Source organism: Argiope bruennichi, chromosome 1 (genome assembly GCF_947563725.1).
Source record: "Argiope bruennichi chromosome 1, qqArgBrue1.1, whole genome shotgun sequence".
Taxonomy (NCBI): domain Eukaryota; kingdom Metazoa; phylum Arthropoda; class Arachnida; order Araneae; family Araneidae; genus Argiope; species Argiope bruennichi.
In genome coordinates this window covers 88,506,633-88,524,311 of record NC_079151.1, presented here as the reverse complement: position 1 = coordinate 88,524,311, position 17,679 = coordinate 88,506,633, and the positions used below count along the sequence as shown (strand labels likewise).

General features: G+C 29.7%; 1 protein-coding gene across 1 annotated transcript in view; it reads right to left on the bottom strand.

The window, feature by feature from the left end:
* Positions 1-484: 484 nt before the first annotated feature.
* LOC129970746 (sodium/calcium exchanger 3-like) overlaps positions 485-17,679 on the bottom strand; it is a 227,261-nt gene continuing 210,066 nt past the window's right edge. Inside the window, exons 6-8 of the mRNA XM_056084485.1 lie at positions 14,816-14,818; positions 4,671-4,829; positions 485-861 (exon numbers count right to left, since the gene is read on the bottom strand). Of these exons, the coding sequence (XP_055940460.1) occupies positions 485-861; positions 4,671-4,829; positions 14,816-14,818 (539 nt within the window). The remainder of the gene's footprint in view (positions 862-4,670; positions 4,830-14,815; positions 14,819-17,679) is intronic.

The following is a 17,679-nucleotide window of genomic DNA, read 5'->3' as shown; positions in this document are numbered from 1 at the left end:
AACCATGCCTAAGTTTTGATGATTCTGGCTCGTTCTTATGAGTTTTATTCCAGAATTTACAACTTATATCTTTATTTACCTTCCCCTAAAAATACATCTATATCTACTCACGAGAGTAAAAATCTAAAAATGTCTTCTTCAATGCGATGCAAAATGTTTCGAAAACTTCTTCCACTTTTGAATATTCCATTTCTTCATTATGTATCGAAACATTGAATTAGATTTTTTTTGTCTTCAAAAAGCATATTTCTCCTATATATTTATCGCATCCTAGAAGAAAAGTACCCGAAAGACGTACTAGTGACTTGAAATGACTATATGCAAAACAGCACCAGCTTTACATTGTTCAAAGCTGTAAATATGCTGTTCAAATTCAATGGTCATCAGTGCTTGAGGATCACTCCTTAGGAATTCAAAGGCCAAACGTTCTCCTGGAACATTATGTTGACCCGTAGCTGTTAGATGTCCAGTTACCTGGATTGGACTAGAATCCCTGGATGATCTCGTATGCCTCCAAGCTGGACATAAAGATGTAGAATACCCACAATCCTAGAAATAAGATGACTGTGGGTGCTTTGTATTTCATGGCTCCTCCCAATTCTCCTCCTACCAGGGCACTCCTCCTGAGCATGAGGACAGTGCAACAAATGAAAGCGCAGACGCAGAATAAAGTGACCGAGAAGGCCAGATTTCCAGGATGGACCCTGAATTGCTGACCCCTGGATGCATGATAGAGTGCTGCGATAGACCAGGCGATGCCGATGCCCAGGAACACGTTGACTGCATTACTGCCAGTCACGTTACCGATTGATGAGTCGGCATATTTGTCATTGCATGCTGCTACCTTGCTGGCGAAAGTGTCTATAAGAATAGAAGGTCATTAAGCTATAGACTAAATCACATGGGTTAAATAGCATGTTTTACAAATAGCAAGAATTGTTGCAGCAATTAATTTTTAGAAAACCTAAATTTTACATTTTCCAACAGTAATTACTGCATTAATTAACATGAAAAAGAATCATCGATTGAAACATTATTCCGCGTGGAAGATACCTCTCAAAAATAATAATCTCAACTAATATATATTGTTTAAAGATTTTTTTTTAAGTATATGAATAGCCCCGTTGCATGATATGTAATAAAATATACCTCCTCCCCCTTCTTCCTTTGACCTTCCACATGTTTAGTCTTCCAACTCATTTGATTCAAATGCTTATTGGAAAATTATTGTCGTCATACTGAGCTTGCAGGTGATCAATATTGTCATATATATATAGTGATGGCCAAAACTGTTGACACTTTTGAAAATCGTTATATTTCAATAAATGCAAACACTTATATATCATTTTAAAGAGAATTTGATGATGATTTCAATACAAAAAAGTTTTACTTACTTTAATCTGAATAACAACCATAATGAAGTGGATTGTAATGTCTAACTATCCTGACAAATCATTGTTCTTGTTCTTAGAACCAATCAAATGTTATTAACCGCTTGCAGAAGCTAATATCATGTTTAAAGTTGAAAAAATCCTTATATTGCTTTTTTCTGTAGAAGGAAGATTGTTTTTTTATGTAATTAAATTAGAAGTTTTGTTAAACTGTTTAATTTAAAGTTGGAATATTTGTAAACATTTCTAATAAAATAATATATTGGGCATCTAGAAAGATAACTAATACTATTGCGTTATATGAATGTGGTCTTTTCTATGCTGAAATTGAAAGACAGGTGCGTGGATCAGTGACTACATCTGGAGTCTGAAAATTTTGCTTACGATATCAGGAGACAAATTCAGTAAAAAAACTAAGCAGGAAATGGCTGTAAAGGTGGAGCACATCTGTTGATGACAGAAAAATAAAGACTATGTCGCCAAGATAGAAGAATGCCATCAGCGGTCATCGGAGTTTATTTTAATGAGTTTATTAATTTAAGTTCAAGAACAATCAGAGAAAGATTATTAGATGTTGGACTAAGATGTAGAATTGAACGAAAAGCTCTTTATCTAAATTGCAGTAGTGCATAAAAAATTACAGTGGGCAAAGGAACGCTTTAATTGGACAGATGATCAGTGGTCACAAGTTATGCGGAGTGATGAAACAAACATATTGTTATTCGGTAGTGATGGTGAAAATAGGTAAAATATAGAATAGGCGAAGAGCTACATCCTGACTGCATTCAGGCAACTATGAAGAACTCAGTGTTATGATTTGGTCATGTATGTCAGCAGACGATATTGGCCTCTTTCATGTTATTGATGGGACATTAAATGCAAGAAAATACATCGACACTATTTTAGAGTCAAAACTTGCACCTTCCATCATTTATCTATTTCCCAAACAATGCATCATTGTTTTTCAGCAGAATTCAGCCCCTGCATATCACAGCAGCATCACACAGCAAAAATATCGAATGAGTGGTTTAGTACAAAGAGCAATGAATTGTTATCATGGCCAGGAAATAGTTCTATGGCACCGTTTGAAAACTCTTGTCCGTATGAAGCGTTTATCAAATAAAAGAGAATTAATTGAGAGTATAATTGTTTCTTGGCATCAGGCAATAAAAAAGAAAAGCTTAAAAATCTCGTCAGCTCAATAAAACATCAGTATGAAGCCGTAATAAAAAATAAAGGCTTCCTACTAAGTAGTGATTACTCACTGCAATCATCAGCATCTAATGTATCTTAATAATTATTGCCACTCAACTTTTTTCGTATTGTAAATATTTGTATTTTTTTTCCGTATTGAAATCAGCATTATATTCTCTTTAAAATAATACTTAAGAGTTTGTATTTTGTGAAACGCTACATTTTCTATAAGCATACAAAGTTAAAAAAACAAAGAATTTCAAAAGTGTCCAAAATTTTGGCCACCATTGTATATATATGTAAAATTGCATCATTCAAAATGTGCTAAAATTTATCGAAATATGTTATTTCCTCCTCCAATCTTTTGTGTCACATTTTTCCACTACATAAGATACCTAAATTAACTGCCCTGAGACAGGAAATCTAAACATCAATTTTGAGGAAAATTGTGATTTTCGAAAAATTTTCTAACAAATACATGTTTACCCTTTTGCAATTTCTATTTTTTTTTTTATTTAAAAATTCTCATATAGGTTAATGATTACTTCTAGAATAGTAATATAAAAAATTAATTTTAATATTACTAATTACAACGTTTTTTTAACTGCGATTGCTAGACGTATTGCAGTCAAACTCGCTACTGCGAATATTGTACTTGACGGAGGTTTAAGACGAATTCATATTTTTATTTGTCTTGCTAATAATTAAGATATATTTAAGCATTTGAAACATAAAATTTTTAATATTTCTATTGTATGGAATCTTCCAATAACTTATTAATGAAAAATTAGTTGCTATTGTTGTCTCAAAGATTCAATTCCAATAACTTATTAATGAAAAATTAGTTGCTATTGTTGTCTCAAAGATTCAAAGAAACCATTAGCAACAAAAAAGAGACTTGAACCTTTAGTAATCTCATCGTAGGCATCATAATATTTTAAGTTTGATTCATCTATACTGTCATTACATAAGTCAATACAATTTGGGACCAAAGATTTTTTCTCTTAGGCGGTTTTGCTGAAAAAATGCATTGCTACAAAGTTGTGTTTAAAACTGATTTTGGAAGATTTACTGAAATTAGGGGAAGAAATTTTTTTAAAGTTTAGTATCTAAGAAACGCTGATTTTTTTTTAGTTTTTAATTTGTGTAAAGATGGAATTTCTCAGAAACAATAATATTTTTCTAAGAGAAATGTGACATTTTTGTTAATTTAAAACAAAATTTTGAAAAGATCATAGAAGACACCTATATGTTAAATTTGGTAGCTCTAGGTTCATCTACCTCCTCTGTAGATTGTTTCGAACGATATTTTTGCATCACCCAATTAACAATTAGCATGGCTTCGAATCTGTAATTTGGCTTTCTTGCAAAGTTAATATTATTGTTGAAAAGAAAATTCTATGGATATTCTTAATGTATGCTGTTTGTATGATTTCCAGATCAATAACTCCTGGACAATCATTTGGAGATTGGATGACGAATTTAGAGACGCAAATGACACAAATTAAGGTTCAAGATAAAGCCGAATTTTCCACGCTTTCCCTATTAACAGTCGAGGTCTGAATGCCCTTCCAGAAAATTCCATATTTTTGGGGAATATATAAGCGGAGGTGCTCACAAAAACATCAGTTCCTTCTTTCGAATGTTGATAACAGAGAGATTTTTCAGTTGTTCATTTTTGCTGTGCTGTTATTTAATTAGCGATTTATTAACTCTAGAGTGTTGCTAATGTCCACTAGGCTGTTCTTAGTGCACATCTTACTGTACTTTTTACACATATACAATGCGTTTGTAGAATATTCACGAATTAAGGATTTGTTTGCAGTTTATTATCCAGACTGTCGGATTTCATGCATTGCACACCCACTGGATGTATCCCCTTAACAATCTTATGCCTGTTAACAATATCTACTTACCTTGTCAAAATCTCAATTAAAGTCTGAAAATTTATTTAGTAATAGAAAGATTGTTTATGCTGCAATAAACTATCAAGGCTCTTTTTCCTGAATAGCAAAGTTAATAATAACTTATTTCGAGTTTGAAACATTGATAAATTCAACTCAGAAAAAACAGGCAGAGTTTTACCTGGGACGCTTGTTCCTAGGGCTACGAATGAAATGGCCGTAACTGAATCCTTGAGGCCGACCGTACAGCCGAAGTGAGATGCTAAGTCTCCCACTAGAGCTGTCAACAAGCCGATGACGCAGATACTAGTTATGAAACAAGCCCAGCCACCAAGACAATCTGTAAAGAAATGAAATACAAAATATTTAAAAGATATATCTCTTGCTACAATTGTACTAACTGTAAACAAGTCTACTTATAACTTAGGCACTTCAGCCAAAATTGTTCAAAATGGAATTTTTAATAAGACAAGTCTAATTATAGTCATGCATAAAACAAGCATACATTCGCACAATAAGGGCGATACACATACTACGACAACCATGTTTATGCACGAATAACAAATATTGCCAATACCGAAATTTAAGTAGGCATAACTTCTTTGACACCTGTTAGCTGTATTTAAATGGACACTTTAATTATTGATAAAAACAAAAAGTTGGAAATATAACATGACAATCTTCTTTTTGACATAATAAATAAATAAAATATTTATAACTGGAGTATTCTGAAAAAATATATTCAAATAATGTAAGATTCTTTAATACTTATTAAATCACCAAGTCTGAATTATGAAAGCGCTCTTTCTTTGATGAAATTATTTTGTACAAAAAATAAATAACAATTAAAAGACTGAAGTGTAGATCAGTTATGTTTCTTATGTGCTTAATTTTAAGAAAAATACACATATTTATATATAACATATTTAAGATAAGATATTTAAAAATATTTTTATTATAAAAATAATTCGTGTAGAAGCTTATTCGATTTTTTTTATAAAATTGTAAATAATATTTTGATATTATTTATTTGTTGAACGCCATTTATTTTCAAATACTTTGTCACGTAAAGAGATTGGTGTGGTACAACTGATCCAATAGAATGTTTTATTTTTGTGAATTTATATATTAATGGTTTAAAGAAAAGAATTCTAAATAATTTATCAATATATTATTTTTCTTTGAAAATTTTATTGAAATACAGTTAGTCAAAAAGTCGGTATAATTTACATTCATTAACTGCGGGATAATATATTTGCATTTTTATAAATTATATACGGTTTTTTTTAAGGAACGATTGTCGTCAAGATTATCTAAACTTTTGAATTTTCCATTCTTTTTTTGTTTAACTTATGGTATCCCAAATGTGCAAGACTAATGGAAGTAATTTTTAATGAAGAAAGTCTGTCTGTGGTCAATCAAAAAGTATGAAAAATCTTGCAATATTGCAGTTCAAGTTCTGAAAATACAGAAGTATCTTTTTCTTTTTCGTCAAACATCATTTTAAAAGATTTTTCAGATTTATTCTAGCCACAATCTAGTCAAATTTTATAATAAATAGTACATGGGAAATTTTAAAGATGAGTGCTTTGTATCCTTACTTCGTAAAATGATTTTTTAAACAACCATTTTGAATATGTAAAAAAAAAAATATTGTAAATTGTTTGCCAAAAAGAATGTGTAATAAATAGTGATATTTTAATTAGTGATATATTAGATAAATAAATTCAACCTGAGAAAAAAAATTAATAATGAGAAAGAAATTATAAAAAAATATTGAGCAATAATATAATGACAGTAAATCATCAATGAAACGCTTTATTTGGAGCTTTAAAACTTGCTCATATGATGTACAATACAGAAAATATCAAGTAAAATAAAGCAGAGCACTGAAAGGCCGAACAATGAAATGCGTTTCTAAATTCAAAACTGATTGATGATATGAAATTAAGAAAGATAATTGGCAGTTCTGAAATTCTCTTCGAAGAAAAAGTTAGATAGTTAAAAGACTGTCGATTTCCTTGTGAAAACAAATAGCCTAACTCGTATGAGTTTTAACGGCAATTAATACCAATGAAAGCACAAAGCTCAAATAAATTAAATGAAGCATTAAAAGTAAATTTGTGTCTTAAATGTTGAATGAGAATCGCAAATTAGTTAAATTAACTCTTTTATTCATAATTCCTTTCTTAACAAAGAAGTAAAGAATGGATTTATTCTTCTTAAAAATAGAAAAAGAATGTTCTTTTTGGGTATTTAAAAGATTAAAGCTTGCGTGAAGAGCCATAATGAAAAAAAAAATGAGAATGAAGTACATATTTAATTATAATTTTGCAATTTTTAAAATAATAATTATTTTTTTACAATTTCTTATTATGCACAATCCAGAAAATTAGCAGTAAATTAAAAATCTTTGTTGATTTAAGTTTTAGTGGATTTAAAGTAAAAGGAAAATGTGATAATGCTTTAAATATGATAAATCTCTTTTTAGCACGAACTTTGAATCTATAATTTGTAAATTTTATTGATCAGCGAAATATGATTTTTTCCATATTTTTATTAATTTTTTATCTTTTCATTATTTTTTTTGAGGCGGCTTGTTCATTAGGGCTCTATCATAAGCCTTCGAACTTATTTTCAAAACTTCGATTTTCTTTTTCTATATGAAATTTTCTGACTTTTCCACATTAAGACTTGGATTCCTTTTGCTTAATCGATCATTCTGAGGATTTGATTAAAAACGAAAACGGAAAAAAAATTGTAAAAAACAAACAGCAAATGAATGAACAAAGTAGAAAAACGCAGACTGAGGCGAGTCACTCTGCTGTCCTTTAAATACCCTATTACATACAAATGAGTGATTGATTTGAAAAGAAAAGCAATCCTTTCGTCCTATGAATATAAAGGCACGTGATCTGCAATCAGGAGCACTGATCTTTTTTTCAGTCCCATCCAAAGTTTACTTTTGTTCTCTTTAATCCTTTTTCTTTTTCTGTTTCATTCTCATTGGATGTTTATGAGCTTTGGTTTCGATTCTTGTTTCCTTCATAGGAATGCAACTGCTTTTTTGGAAATTACTTTTAGGAAAAAATGATAAGTGGATAATTTTCTAAAATCTTATTCAGATGAAAGTTTATAAATAGAAATAAATTATTAATAATTATAACATGGAAGCTGCAGATCATTTATTGCACAATTTATTTGATATTCAATTTTGGATGAGCATTATCAAACTGACTGGATGAAGATGGAAATATGTGTCAGCACGGAAGTTTTGATAGCTTTATGTGCTGAATCATCAATTCAAAATTCGCATAATTTTCTATGATCACAATCACAAGGAATTTATATCATATACTGAATATTAATACGTTTGAAGTAATACAAATTTTATATGTAGCTTTGTTATAAAAAAACTTGAAGCTTCCTCTGGATAAAGCGGCTTTTTCTTTAAACTGTAACATTGTAATAAATATTTTTAATGCTACAAATTTCTAAGTTCAAGGCATTTTACATTTTTGATTTACTATGTTCACATACGTTCGACAATAACAGAAAACCATCAATTTGACATATTTGGTTTTAAATTCAATGCAGGTTTTCAATTTTGATAGCAAAATTTTATAACAAGTTACATTAACCTAAATAATTGTATGTCTGAGTTGACAAAATCCCATGTATGCGGCTGGCCAAACATACCGACTTTCCACGGACAGATTGTGTCCAAAATATGACAAAAATGTCTAAATTTGGTGTAAGGTTAAATGACTAGATTTCATCTGTGCAGTTTGTCGCGACTTTGAATTAGATAGACATTATTACACAAAATCTCTGCTTAACTTTTTGAGGGTTTAGGGAAGTTGAAATGTGGAAATTCATCAAAATCTCAAAGTTAATATCTTGGCAGTACACATTTTCTTTATTTTCACTTTATACAGAAAATGAAACTTTCCAAAGATTCTAATAACATTTTGTTAAAACACATTACAAGAAATAAAAGCAATTTCAATTGCAAATAAGGAATACGAAGAATTGAATTTTATAAAATTGGCGAACCATTCTTACTGAAACGAAAATCAATTATTGTGTCATTGAAAGATATTGGTTGTTCTTCAGCCCTTAGGGAGTTATTTGATGGATCTAATTCAATCCTTTCCAGAAACAGAAAAGTTTAGTTTTATATTCCTTTTCAAAATTATAAGATTATGGGGGCCATAGAGATGCACATTCCCCAGATTTCGAACAAGAAACAGCTGACTATTTCCACATAGCTCTCGTTATCTTCCGAGAAACAGATTAAATACTTTTCTTCCTCCTCCTCCCAAGAAACTCATTTTCCCTCTGGATGGTTTTCATTTCAATTTCATAGCTCCCTGATTTAATATAAATTACTTTCTGGAAATCAAATCATATTAGTTTTCAAATGAAAGACTTTTAAGTGGATACCAGAAAGTTGAATGATATTCTGTCTAGAGAGTGAGTATGTGACTGAAGTATATAAAAGCGAAAAAAGTTTTTCAATAAAGAAAAATTGAATTCAAATATATTTGATGAAGGTTCATTTTCTATTATTTTCTTGTATTTAATTTATTATGCGGGATTAAGCCTTCTAGTGTATTTATTTCCCATTTGTTTTTATCTTATAGTTTTTACTCTAAATTTGTATTTAATTTGAGATGTTTCATATTTGTAAAGTTGGAATTCTGTATTATGCATTTGATTGTTCTCTCTCTCTATATAAATATATATGTGAAAATGAAAAATGCGTATTATTTTATTCAATCCCTTAAAAATATTAGAACCCTAAAATGAAATAGTATTATTGCATTAGACATTGAAAATTGACTGAAATTAGAGAAATAGCTGTAGAGTAATAAAATTGAAAACCTAATTTTGATAAAATTGCTGTAGAAATATTTTAGTAAAAAAATAACAATAATTGGATATGTTCTCGTGTTATGGTAGAAAGATATAAAATCTTTCACCCCCCCCCCATTTGGTCCTTTTTCGGTCACTTTATATATATATATATATGTGTGTGTGTGTGTGAATTTACTGAAATTAGAGAAATAGCTGTAGAGTAATAAAACTAAAAACCTAATTTTGATAAAATTGCTGTAGAAATATTTTAGTAAAAAAATAACAATAATTGGATATGTTCTCATGTTATGGTAGAAAAATATAAAATCTTTCAACCCCCCCCCCCTTATTTGGTCCTTTTTCGGGCACCTTATATATATGTGTGTGTGTGTGTATTTTGTACAAGCAAAAGTGATGAGCACACACAGAAAGACACAAAACTAAATGACGAAAAGCTAATGAAAATTTTATCCCTGTGAATATATACTGTGAGATTTTAATAAGGATTTCCAACAAGTGTCAGTTACTGGAAAGGGAATCATACAGATCTTGTAGAAGAATTTGTTTAAGTCAGGAATATTTTTTCCCTCCATTCGGAGTGTGGGAACTTGTCGGTTTTTAGCAGATTCAGCAATTTTAGAACTCGTGTTGAATTAATTAAATAGAAAAAGTGGATATATATATATATATATATATATATATATATATATATATATATATATACAGAGAGAGATTTCAAATTTTGTACATTTATCAATTCAAATGACAATAAAGTATTTTTTATTTCTCGGAATTTGATTTTTGATTAAGTGATATATTGAATTTTGATTCGATACTAATGGCATTTTCTGATAAGTAATTTGAGAAAAAGTATGCAAGATTTTCCAATTTAAAACCTTGTCGCCGTAGGCATCCAATTAACTTGCAAGGAAATATTAGTTTATTTGGCCAATAGATTACATATATTTAAAATTTCCCCAAGTTATTCGGTAAGACAGTATATGGAATACAAAATTTGGTAAAACATATTATGGAACCAATATACAAAGATTAATATTAAGTAAAATTTATTTGTATAAATTAAGTAATATATACGGAGGTCCCAAAAATGAAGCTAACTTTTATTTTTCTAAATATTTCCCAAAAATATGAGCTCCCAATTACAAAATTTCATTAAATGAGGTGAAAATTTTATGAAAATACTTTGGCTCCTGTAGGGTTGATAGTAAAAAAAAAAATGTACACTTCTACTATGATATAAAGATGTCAGGTAGTAAAATGATTCTTTTACATTCATTTACGCATACAAAAATGTTTCCCGTTTTTAGCTACAGAATTTGGAGATACATGCTCAGTTTTAAGTTAGAGGGATTTATCACAAATTTAAAAGGAAACAGTTATTTCAGAAATGCAAATTTATTCAATACAGAAAAACTGCCCTATGCAATTATTTGTCTAGCAGTACAAAATCGAAACATCATGGCTTCTAATAAGTTTTCTAATCATGTATAATGTTGTTCTCTTTAATCGGTGAACAATTGCAATTTCGGTTTTAAAGGAAGAAAAAAAGAATTTCAGAAACTGAATATTTAAGATGTTACAGAGAAGTAATAAAACACCGAACAAGAAAGTAAAATTTCTTGTTTGCAAGTGTGTACTTTCTAGGAAGATAATATATTTCAGTAAAAACAACACTGGGATATGCTGACGATGTGTCTATGCTGTATGTAATCATAATATTGGTAACAAACTAAAATTTAAGTTTTTATATCGTTTAGAATATTTTCTAGAGTGGAAGTAATTACTTATTTTTAATGGTTTAGAAAGTAGATACTGAATCCCATCATCCGTTGATAATCTTCAATCTAACATAAATTACAAGTTTAAAGATTTTTAGCGTTTTTTCATTAACATTTCGCTGGAATTAAAATATGATGTGTGATTTTTATATTTACAATAAATAAGTAAATGTTACAAATTTGAATATTAACAAATTAGTATATCCTGCATAGTTTCCTTATTGTTAAACTTGCCTTCATAGATAAACGCTTCTGTTATTTTATCTAAAATTCCACATCAACTTTTAAAGTGCTTCAATGAATCAACATAGAGCGTTTACTAAAATCAATGGAGCCTTTGTGAAAAGACCGTTTCGCTAAAGCTTTTAAATAAGCCGGATTTAGCCCTATAGACAACAACAAGCCGATTCTATTTATAATAGTTTTCAAAACTCCTTTCGAGATATCTCCCTCGCCTTTGTTTCGGAATTCAGCGTCCATTCTACTCTAAGTCATTCAACAAGCGATTCCGCTTTATTGAACAAGAAGTGATTTGCACGTAAATGGAAGAGCATTAGTCCTCTCAAAACTTGTCCATTTTAGATTTTGACAGCGGCCCGCGTCGTTGCCCGGGAAACCACGATTTCCTAAAGCGTCTGTTTAAACTTAAGGTAGCTGGATGTCTTTCTGGGGCGATTTCATCAGGCACGTCAGTCAAAGTTCTGAAATTATACCCCAAAGATAATGGCGAGAGAGAAATGTTTTAAAAGTGCCACCATGACAAGTTTTTTTTTCTTATGCCCTTTCGAATAAAATTTTTTGAAGTCAGGTATTTTTAGCAAAACGGTGCTAAATTGAGGGAGGGTCACAGTTATGAAAGTTTGGAAATTTCCTGTGGGTATCAAAAAGTTGTTGAAGAAGTGCTATTTTTAAACTTTATGAAAGAGGAAATCTTTTATTTTTTAATTATTATTTTTCAGCATACGACGTAAGCGAAGAAGAATTATTACTTTCATTCAGTGTTTGATGAATCTCTATGCTTTTACCTCTCCTGAATAGGCAGATCCATTTTCATTATTATGTCAGCCTGACTGTCGACTTACCTTGAATATCGCAACTCGAAAATGAAACGAACTAGATAAATGAAAATTGGTAAGTGCTCCTTGTTGCACACTTGTAGATCTGCATTAAAAGTTTGAATTGATTGAATATAGGGAAAAGGTCCAATATGCAAATTCAGGTGCAAATTAAACCATCTGGTTAAAGTTCAGGTTATAATGATCTTGACTGTTTTGCAAGCGACTGTCGAACGCATTTACTTGAAAGTGAAAATAAATTAATGATAAAAATTAAACTGAAATTTACGATCGTAAATTTCTAGTTATCATGTGAGAACGTTATTATTTTTTAAGTCATTATTTGTATTAATTAATTTAAGTCATTAACCAGTTTAAACTGGTTTGAAACTTCTCTACGAACTTCTCTATTGGTCACGAAACTTCTCTATCGGTCTCTCCTCTCTCTCTCTCATATATATATATATAACTTTTTTAAACTTTCGTTTTCAATTTTTCTAGCTGGCAAACAGTTTTGGTGCTCGACCGATTTTGAGCTATGATGTCATAGTTCTACAACAACCTTTTAAAAATGCATATACTGTCAAAAAAGCATATATAATAATAAATAAATACAGGTAAAAACAGGTCAACCTTTTAAAAACGCATCTGCTGACAAAGAAGCATACGTAATAATAAAGCAATACCGGTAAAACCAGGTAAAAAAATATATGCGATTAAAAGATGATGATGAAAATTGAAATTTAAGCTTTATTAATTGCCTATGCGATTTCGAGTTTCAGTATTCATTGAGTACGCGATTTCGTGCTTTAAAACTCCCTATCCAAAACAACATCATGTTCTCACATGATAAAAGATAATTCGCATACGTTTTTGGAATCATGACAGTTGATATACATTAAAAGTTCTTAAGTTGTTGGGAAGAGGTCCACTGTGCACACGTTATAATTCAGTTTCGAATTATAACGTGCACTTAAATTTCAGTATTTCGATAATGGATTAATTCGATTGTGGATTCGATTGGTAATGTTAATTTGGTTTTCTTGTAGCGTTTTCATCAGGAAAGCCAGTCAAATTATCGAATTTGACTGATTTTAAATCTAAAAGATAATATAGGGAGAAAAGTTTTAAAAGTGACATCATGACGATAATCTTTTCTTCTTTCAACTCATCCGATAAATTTTTAAAAGAAGATTTGTAGCAAAAAATGTATAGAAAAGAGAAAATTGAGGTTAAAATAATAAAGTGGTGCAGTTATGGAATATTGAAAATTTCTTATGGGTATTAAAAAGTTGTTGATGAGCTGTTTTTGGTCTTCCTGAAAGAGTAAATTCTTCAATTTTTGTTTTCTATTATACGTAATAAAGGAAGAAGAAATACTGAAGTCTTTAATCTCCATGTTTAAAATTTTTTTGCGGCTGAACCATCCATTTTTTATTAATATGATGGTCAGATTATCAATTGTCTTTGAACATGATAATTCAAAAATGTAGCGAATAAAATAAATGAAAATTTGCATTTACTGTTGATGCTAAACTTGTACATTAGTTTTAAAATTTCTAACTGATATGGTGTTGAGAAGAGGTCTATTATGTGAACTCGGTTTCAAACTGAAACAGCTGCTTGAACTGTAGGTAATTAGATATCGTCCTGGAGTGATTTCATCAAACAAATTCTAGTTAAATTTTATCTCAAAAATAATGACAAAAAACAAAGTCTTAAAGGTGACACCATAACAACGATTATTACATTTAGTTAAAATGAAGTTTTTTTTTCAAAGGAGATATTCTTTGAAAAATTGGATAAAAATAGAAGAAAAAAAACATAACTGAATTGATAAAGCGACAGAGTCATGGAAATTGAAAAAGTCCACATAAATAATCAAGCAAAAGTAGAAGAATTTTTTTTCAAGCTTTTTGGAATAGAACATAGTTTTATTTTTCTCATCTAGAAATATTCTTTGAAAAATTGGATAAAAATAGAAGAAAAAAATATAACTGAATTGATAAAGCGACAGAGTCATGGAAATTGAAAAAGTCCACATAAATAATCAAGCAAAAGTAGAAGAATTTTTTTTCAAGCTTTTTGGAATAGAACATAGTTTTATTTTTCTCATCTAGAAATATTCTGGAAGAAATTGAGTCCTAATCCCTAAACATTAATAAATATGTGCAATTTACGAACTTTGTAATTCTGCAAATCGTTCCTGTCTCATTGTTTGTATATGAAATGGAGGCATAAAAGTATAACAAAATATATTCATGTAATGTGACATGTAGTCGTCTTTTATATCCATTCGTTTAAAGAGAATTCATTCTCAGTACACTTCTGATTCTTTTCACTATATTAAAAGGTTAATCCGAAAATGTGCAAATTTATGCGATGTAAAAAAAAAACTGGAAAGGACTTGTTTGTCACGAATAACCAAGAAAGGCTGTTCACTTTTTTAAAAGCAATATTATAACTTACTACTACATATATTACAATAGGCTGAAAAGTGTTCGTAAGTAATACTTTAGTGATTCCAGATGAGTCTCTGAAATTTGCTTTCAGTTATTGTCAATCACAGAAAATAAAAATCAGCAGGAACGATCTCTTAAAAATTTTCGCACATCCTCCCTAATAAAGGTATTATCTGACTTTTTCCCTCATAAGATTGTAGACTTTGGATAAAGTCATGAATGTCTTAAATGGTATTAGTGAACAATAGTTATGAAATGCAGATCTTTGGTATGAATCTAGAGTTTTATATTGAATATATCGTGTGATCTTTAGCGATTAATTTTTGACATGGTGATAAAAGGTAAATAGCCGAAATGGAAATTTGTATTTTGGATGCCTATTTCCCAACTGATAGGAACTCACATTTGACATGAAAGCAATGCTAAAAGTCATTTTCATTTATTTAAGTCATTGAACGTTTCAGTTATTGCATTTACATCAAAAATAACAGTAGCGACAGACGGACAGTCGATGCTTTGACAGATTTGATTCAAAATTTGGCAAGAATCTACATTTTAGATGCTAAACCCATGTACTCTTAACTTTTTAGTTTTGCATTTATCGTTTTATTTGCATCATCAATTGTACACGGACGTCACCACAGACAGATTTCCTCTGAATGAATTTACATGAAAATATATCTATTAAAAACCTACAAAACCGGTGTAATACCCATTCATCAAAATTCATTTGTCTAACTCAACAAATTTTTAGGTTACCGTGGTTGCAAACAGATAAACGGATTGACAAATAGACATAATTCCAAATATGTGTTTTTTCGTTTTCAGTGAGATCTGAAACATGAAAGACTGTCAAAACTCGAGTTACAATTTTTGGTACGATTATAATACGTTCTCCTTTTATATTTTATATACGAGCAAGTAATAAATGACTTTCCTTATTTTCAGTTTGATAATTACAAAAACATTTAAAAATACAATAACTTGAAACTAGATAACTTAAAGTTGGTAACATTGAAAATATTGTGTTTTGAATTTTGAAACAGTGTAGAAATGTATTTTATTCAATAATATGAATTTATTGAAGAGAGTCTTTAAAATTTTTATTATTTTTTAATTAGAATTCTAATTTAATTTTAAAAAAATCTATCTTAGTAAAAAATATATTACCCAGGAAGTATTTACGTTTCCAAGACTGTAAATTAATGTCTCGTGATCTGCTTTATAGGGCGTTTGGAATTAATTTTTCATCTTGTAAAACGAATTTTACTAATAAAACTCCAGCCTATTAATTTTATATGTTGGAAAACGAAATTGAAGAACTAAAAGCTAAGTATTTAAATTTCATCTATATGATATAAAGAGATAGGAATAAAGCGTCTTAAATGTGCTGAAGATGAAATCTCCTTTCGTTTGCACGGAGTTCAGAGTCAAAGGTGATTATCCCTTTAATTATCCAGCATCGAAATAGGATTATGAGACTCAGCACTAAACGTTCATGTAGATTTAAAATGGGATATTAATCTAACTATTAAAAGAGATTCTGACTAAGGAAAGGGCAATAGTCGTATCAGCTTTCGTATGTGACTCTGGTATTTTGGTACCAATTACGAAATGAGCAATTTCACACCGTAAAATCTCAAATGCTAAGCAATTTAAATTACATAAAGCGATTTTTCAAACCAAGTTACCAATTATAACTAAGTCTTAAAGCTCTTTAAAATTACAGTTTGATTGGAATAATTGAAAATCGGAATAAGGCCTTAATATAGAAAATCTGATTAAAGTATCTGATGAAAATAGAAAGGAAATAAGAATCACAATTGAATGCAAAAGGAAGGTATTCAAAGCAAAATGAATGCAAAAGGAAGGCTAAATATTTCAAAACTAAGAATAGCTGACTTAAAATTTTTACATTAAAACTATTTTTGTGTGGATTCTCTAATATCCTAAAATTAGTATTAGTTTATTTATTATTTTTTTAAATCTTCCTCTATTAATAATAAAGTTAATCAAATGATAAGTAAAATATTAAGTTGGACGGAAATGATAACTTTGGAGAAAAAGATAAGTTTGGACGGACTCTAGACAATGAACAAAGTATCCAAGGTTCTGAATCCCTCCTCCTCCCTTTTTCACTTCAGAATGGTGAAAAATGCAGGAAATTCAATGTATGGTTAAAGTAGTGAACATAAACTCAACACAATGAAACAATTTACATCATCAAGAAAATAGGGATTTAAATTTTTCTTCACATTTGCAAGGATACAGAGCATTATCGATTTAGTATAAAAGCAGCCTTCTGTGCATTAGTGTTAAAAAGCAGAGCACAGAAATCTCACTATTATTTTATCGTAATTTCCCAAATTTTAATGCAAGAAAACGATTAAAATGAAGCAATTCATTATATTTAGTTTCATTTACATTTCTAACTGCCACAATCTATATCATGAAAGATCGAATAAGAATTTCCACTGCACATTGTCCAGCATGTAATTTCAAGCAGGAAGAAACACCCATAATATAGAGTCAAAAGTCATGTAGAAGAGGATTTTTCAATAGGAATAACTTAAGTAGGAGGAAAGAGTAATATTTGCATATGAGATTTTCCAAAATTTGGTAATGAAGTTTTGTTTCCTGTTGCCTGTTTTTCGTTCTGTTAAAAAAAATGCTTCATCCGTCCATGTAAGGTCTACGAGGGCATGTTTCAAATGATTCGTGATAATGCATAACTTCCCTCAGCATTCTTTGTCAGCAGTAACTGTAACTGTAACTGTCAGCAGTAACTGTACTGGCTAACAAAGGTGTTAGCGAGTACAAATCAATATTTCATCCATTGAGGGCATCAGATAGGGGCATTTTGAAAAGTATATAATTAATCCTTAACATTATGATTTTGGAACTCAAAGCCAAGAAAATGCGGTTTAAATGGACTTCATTATAAGAATTGATGCACATAATTATATATTATTTGTGTTAAATTGTTGATATTCCACTATTTTTTTTATTCATTT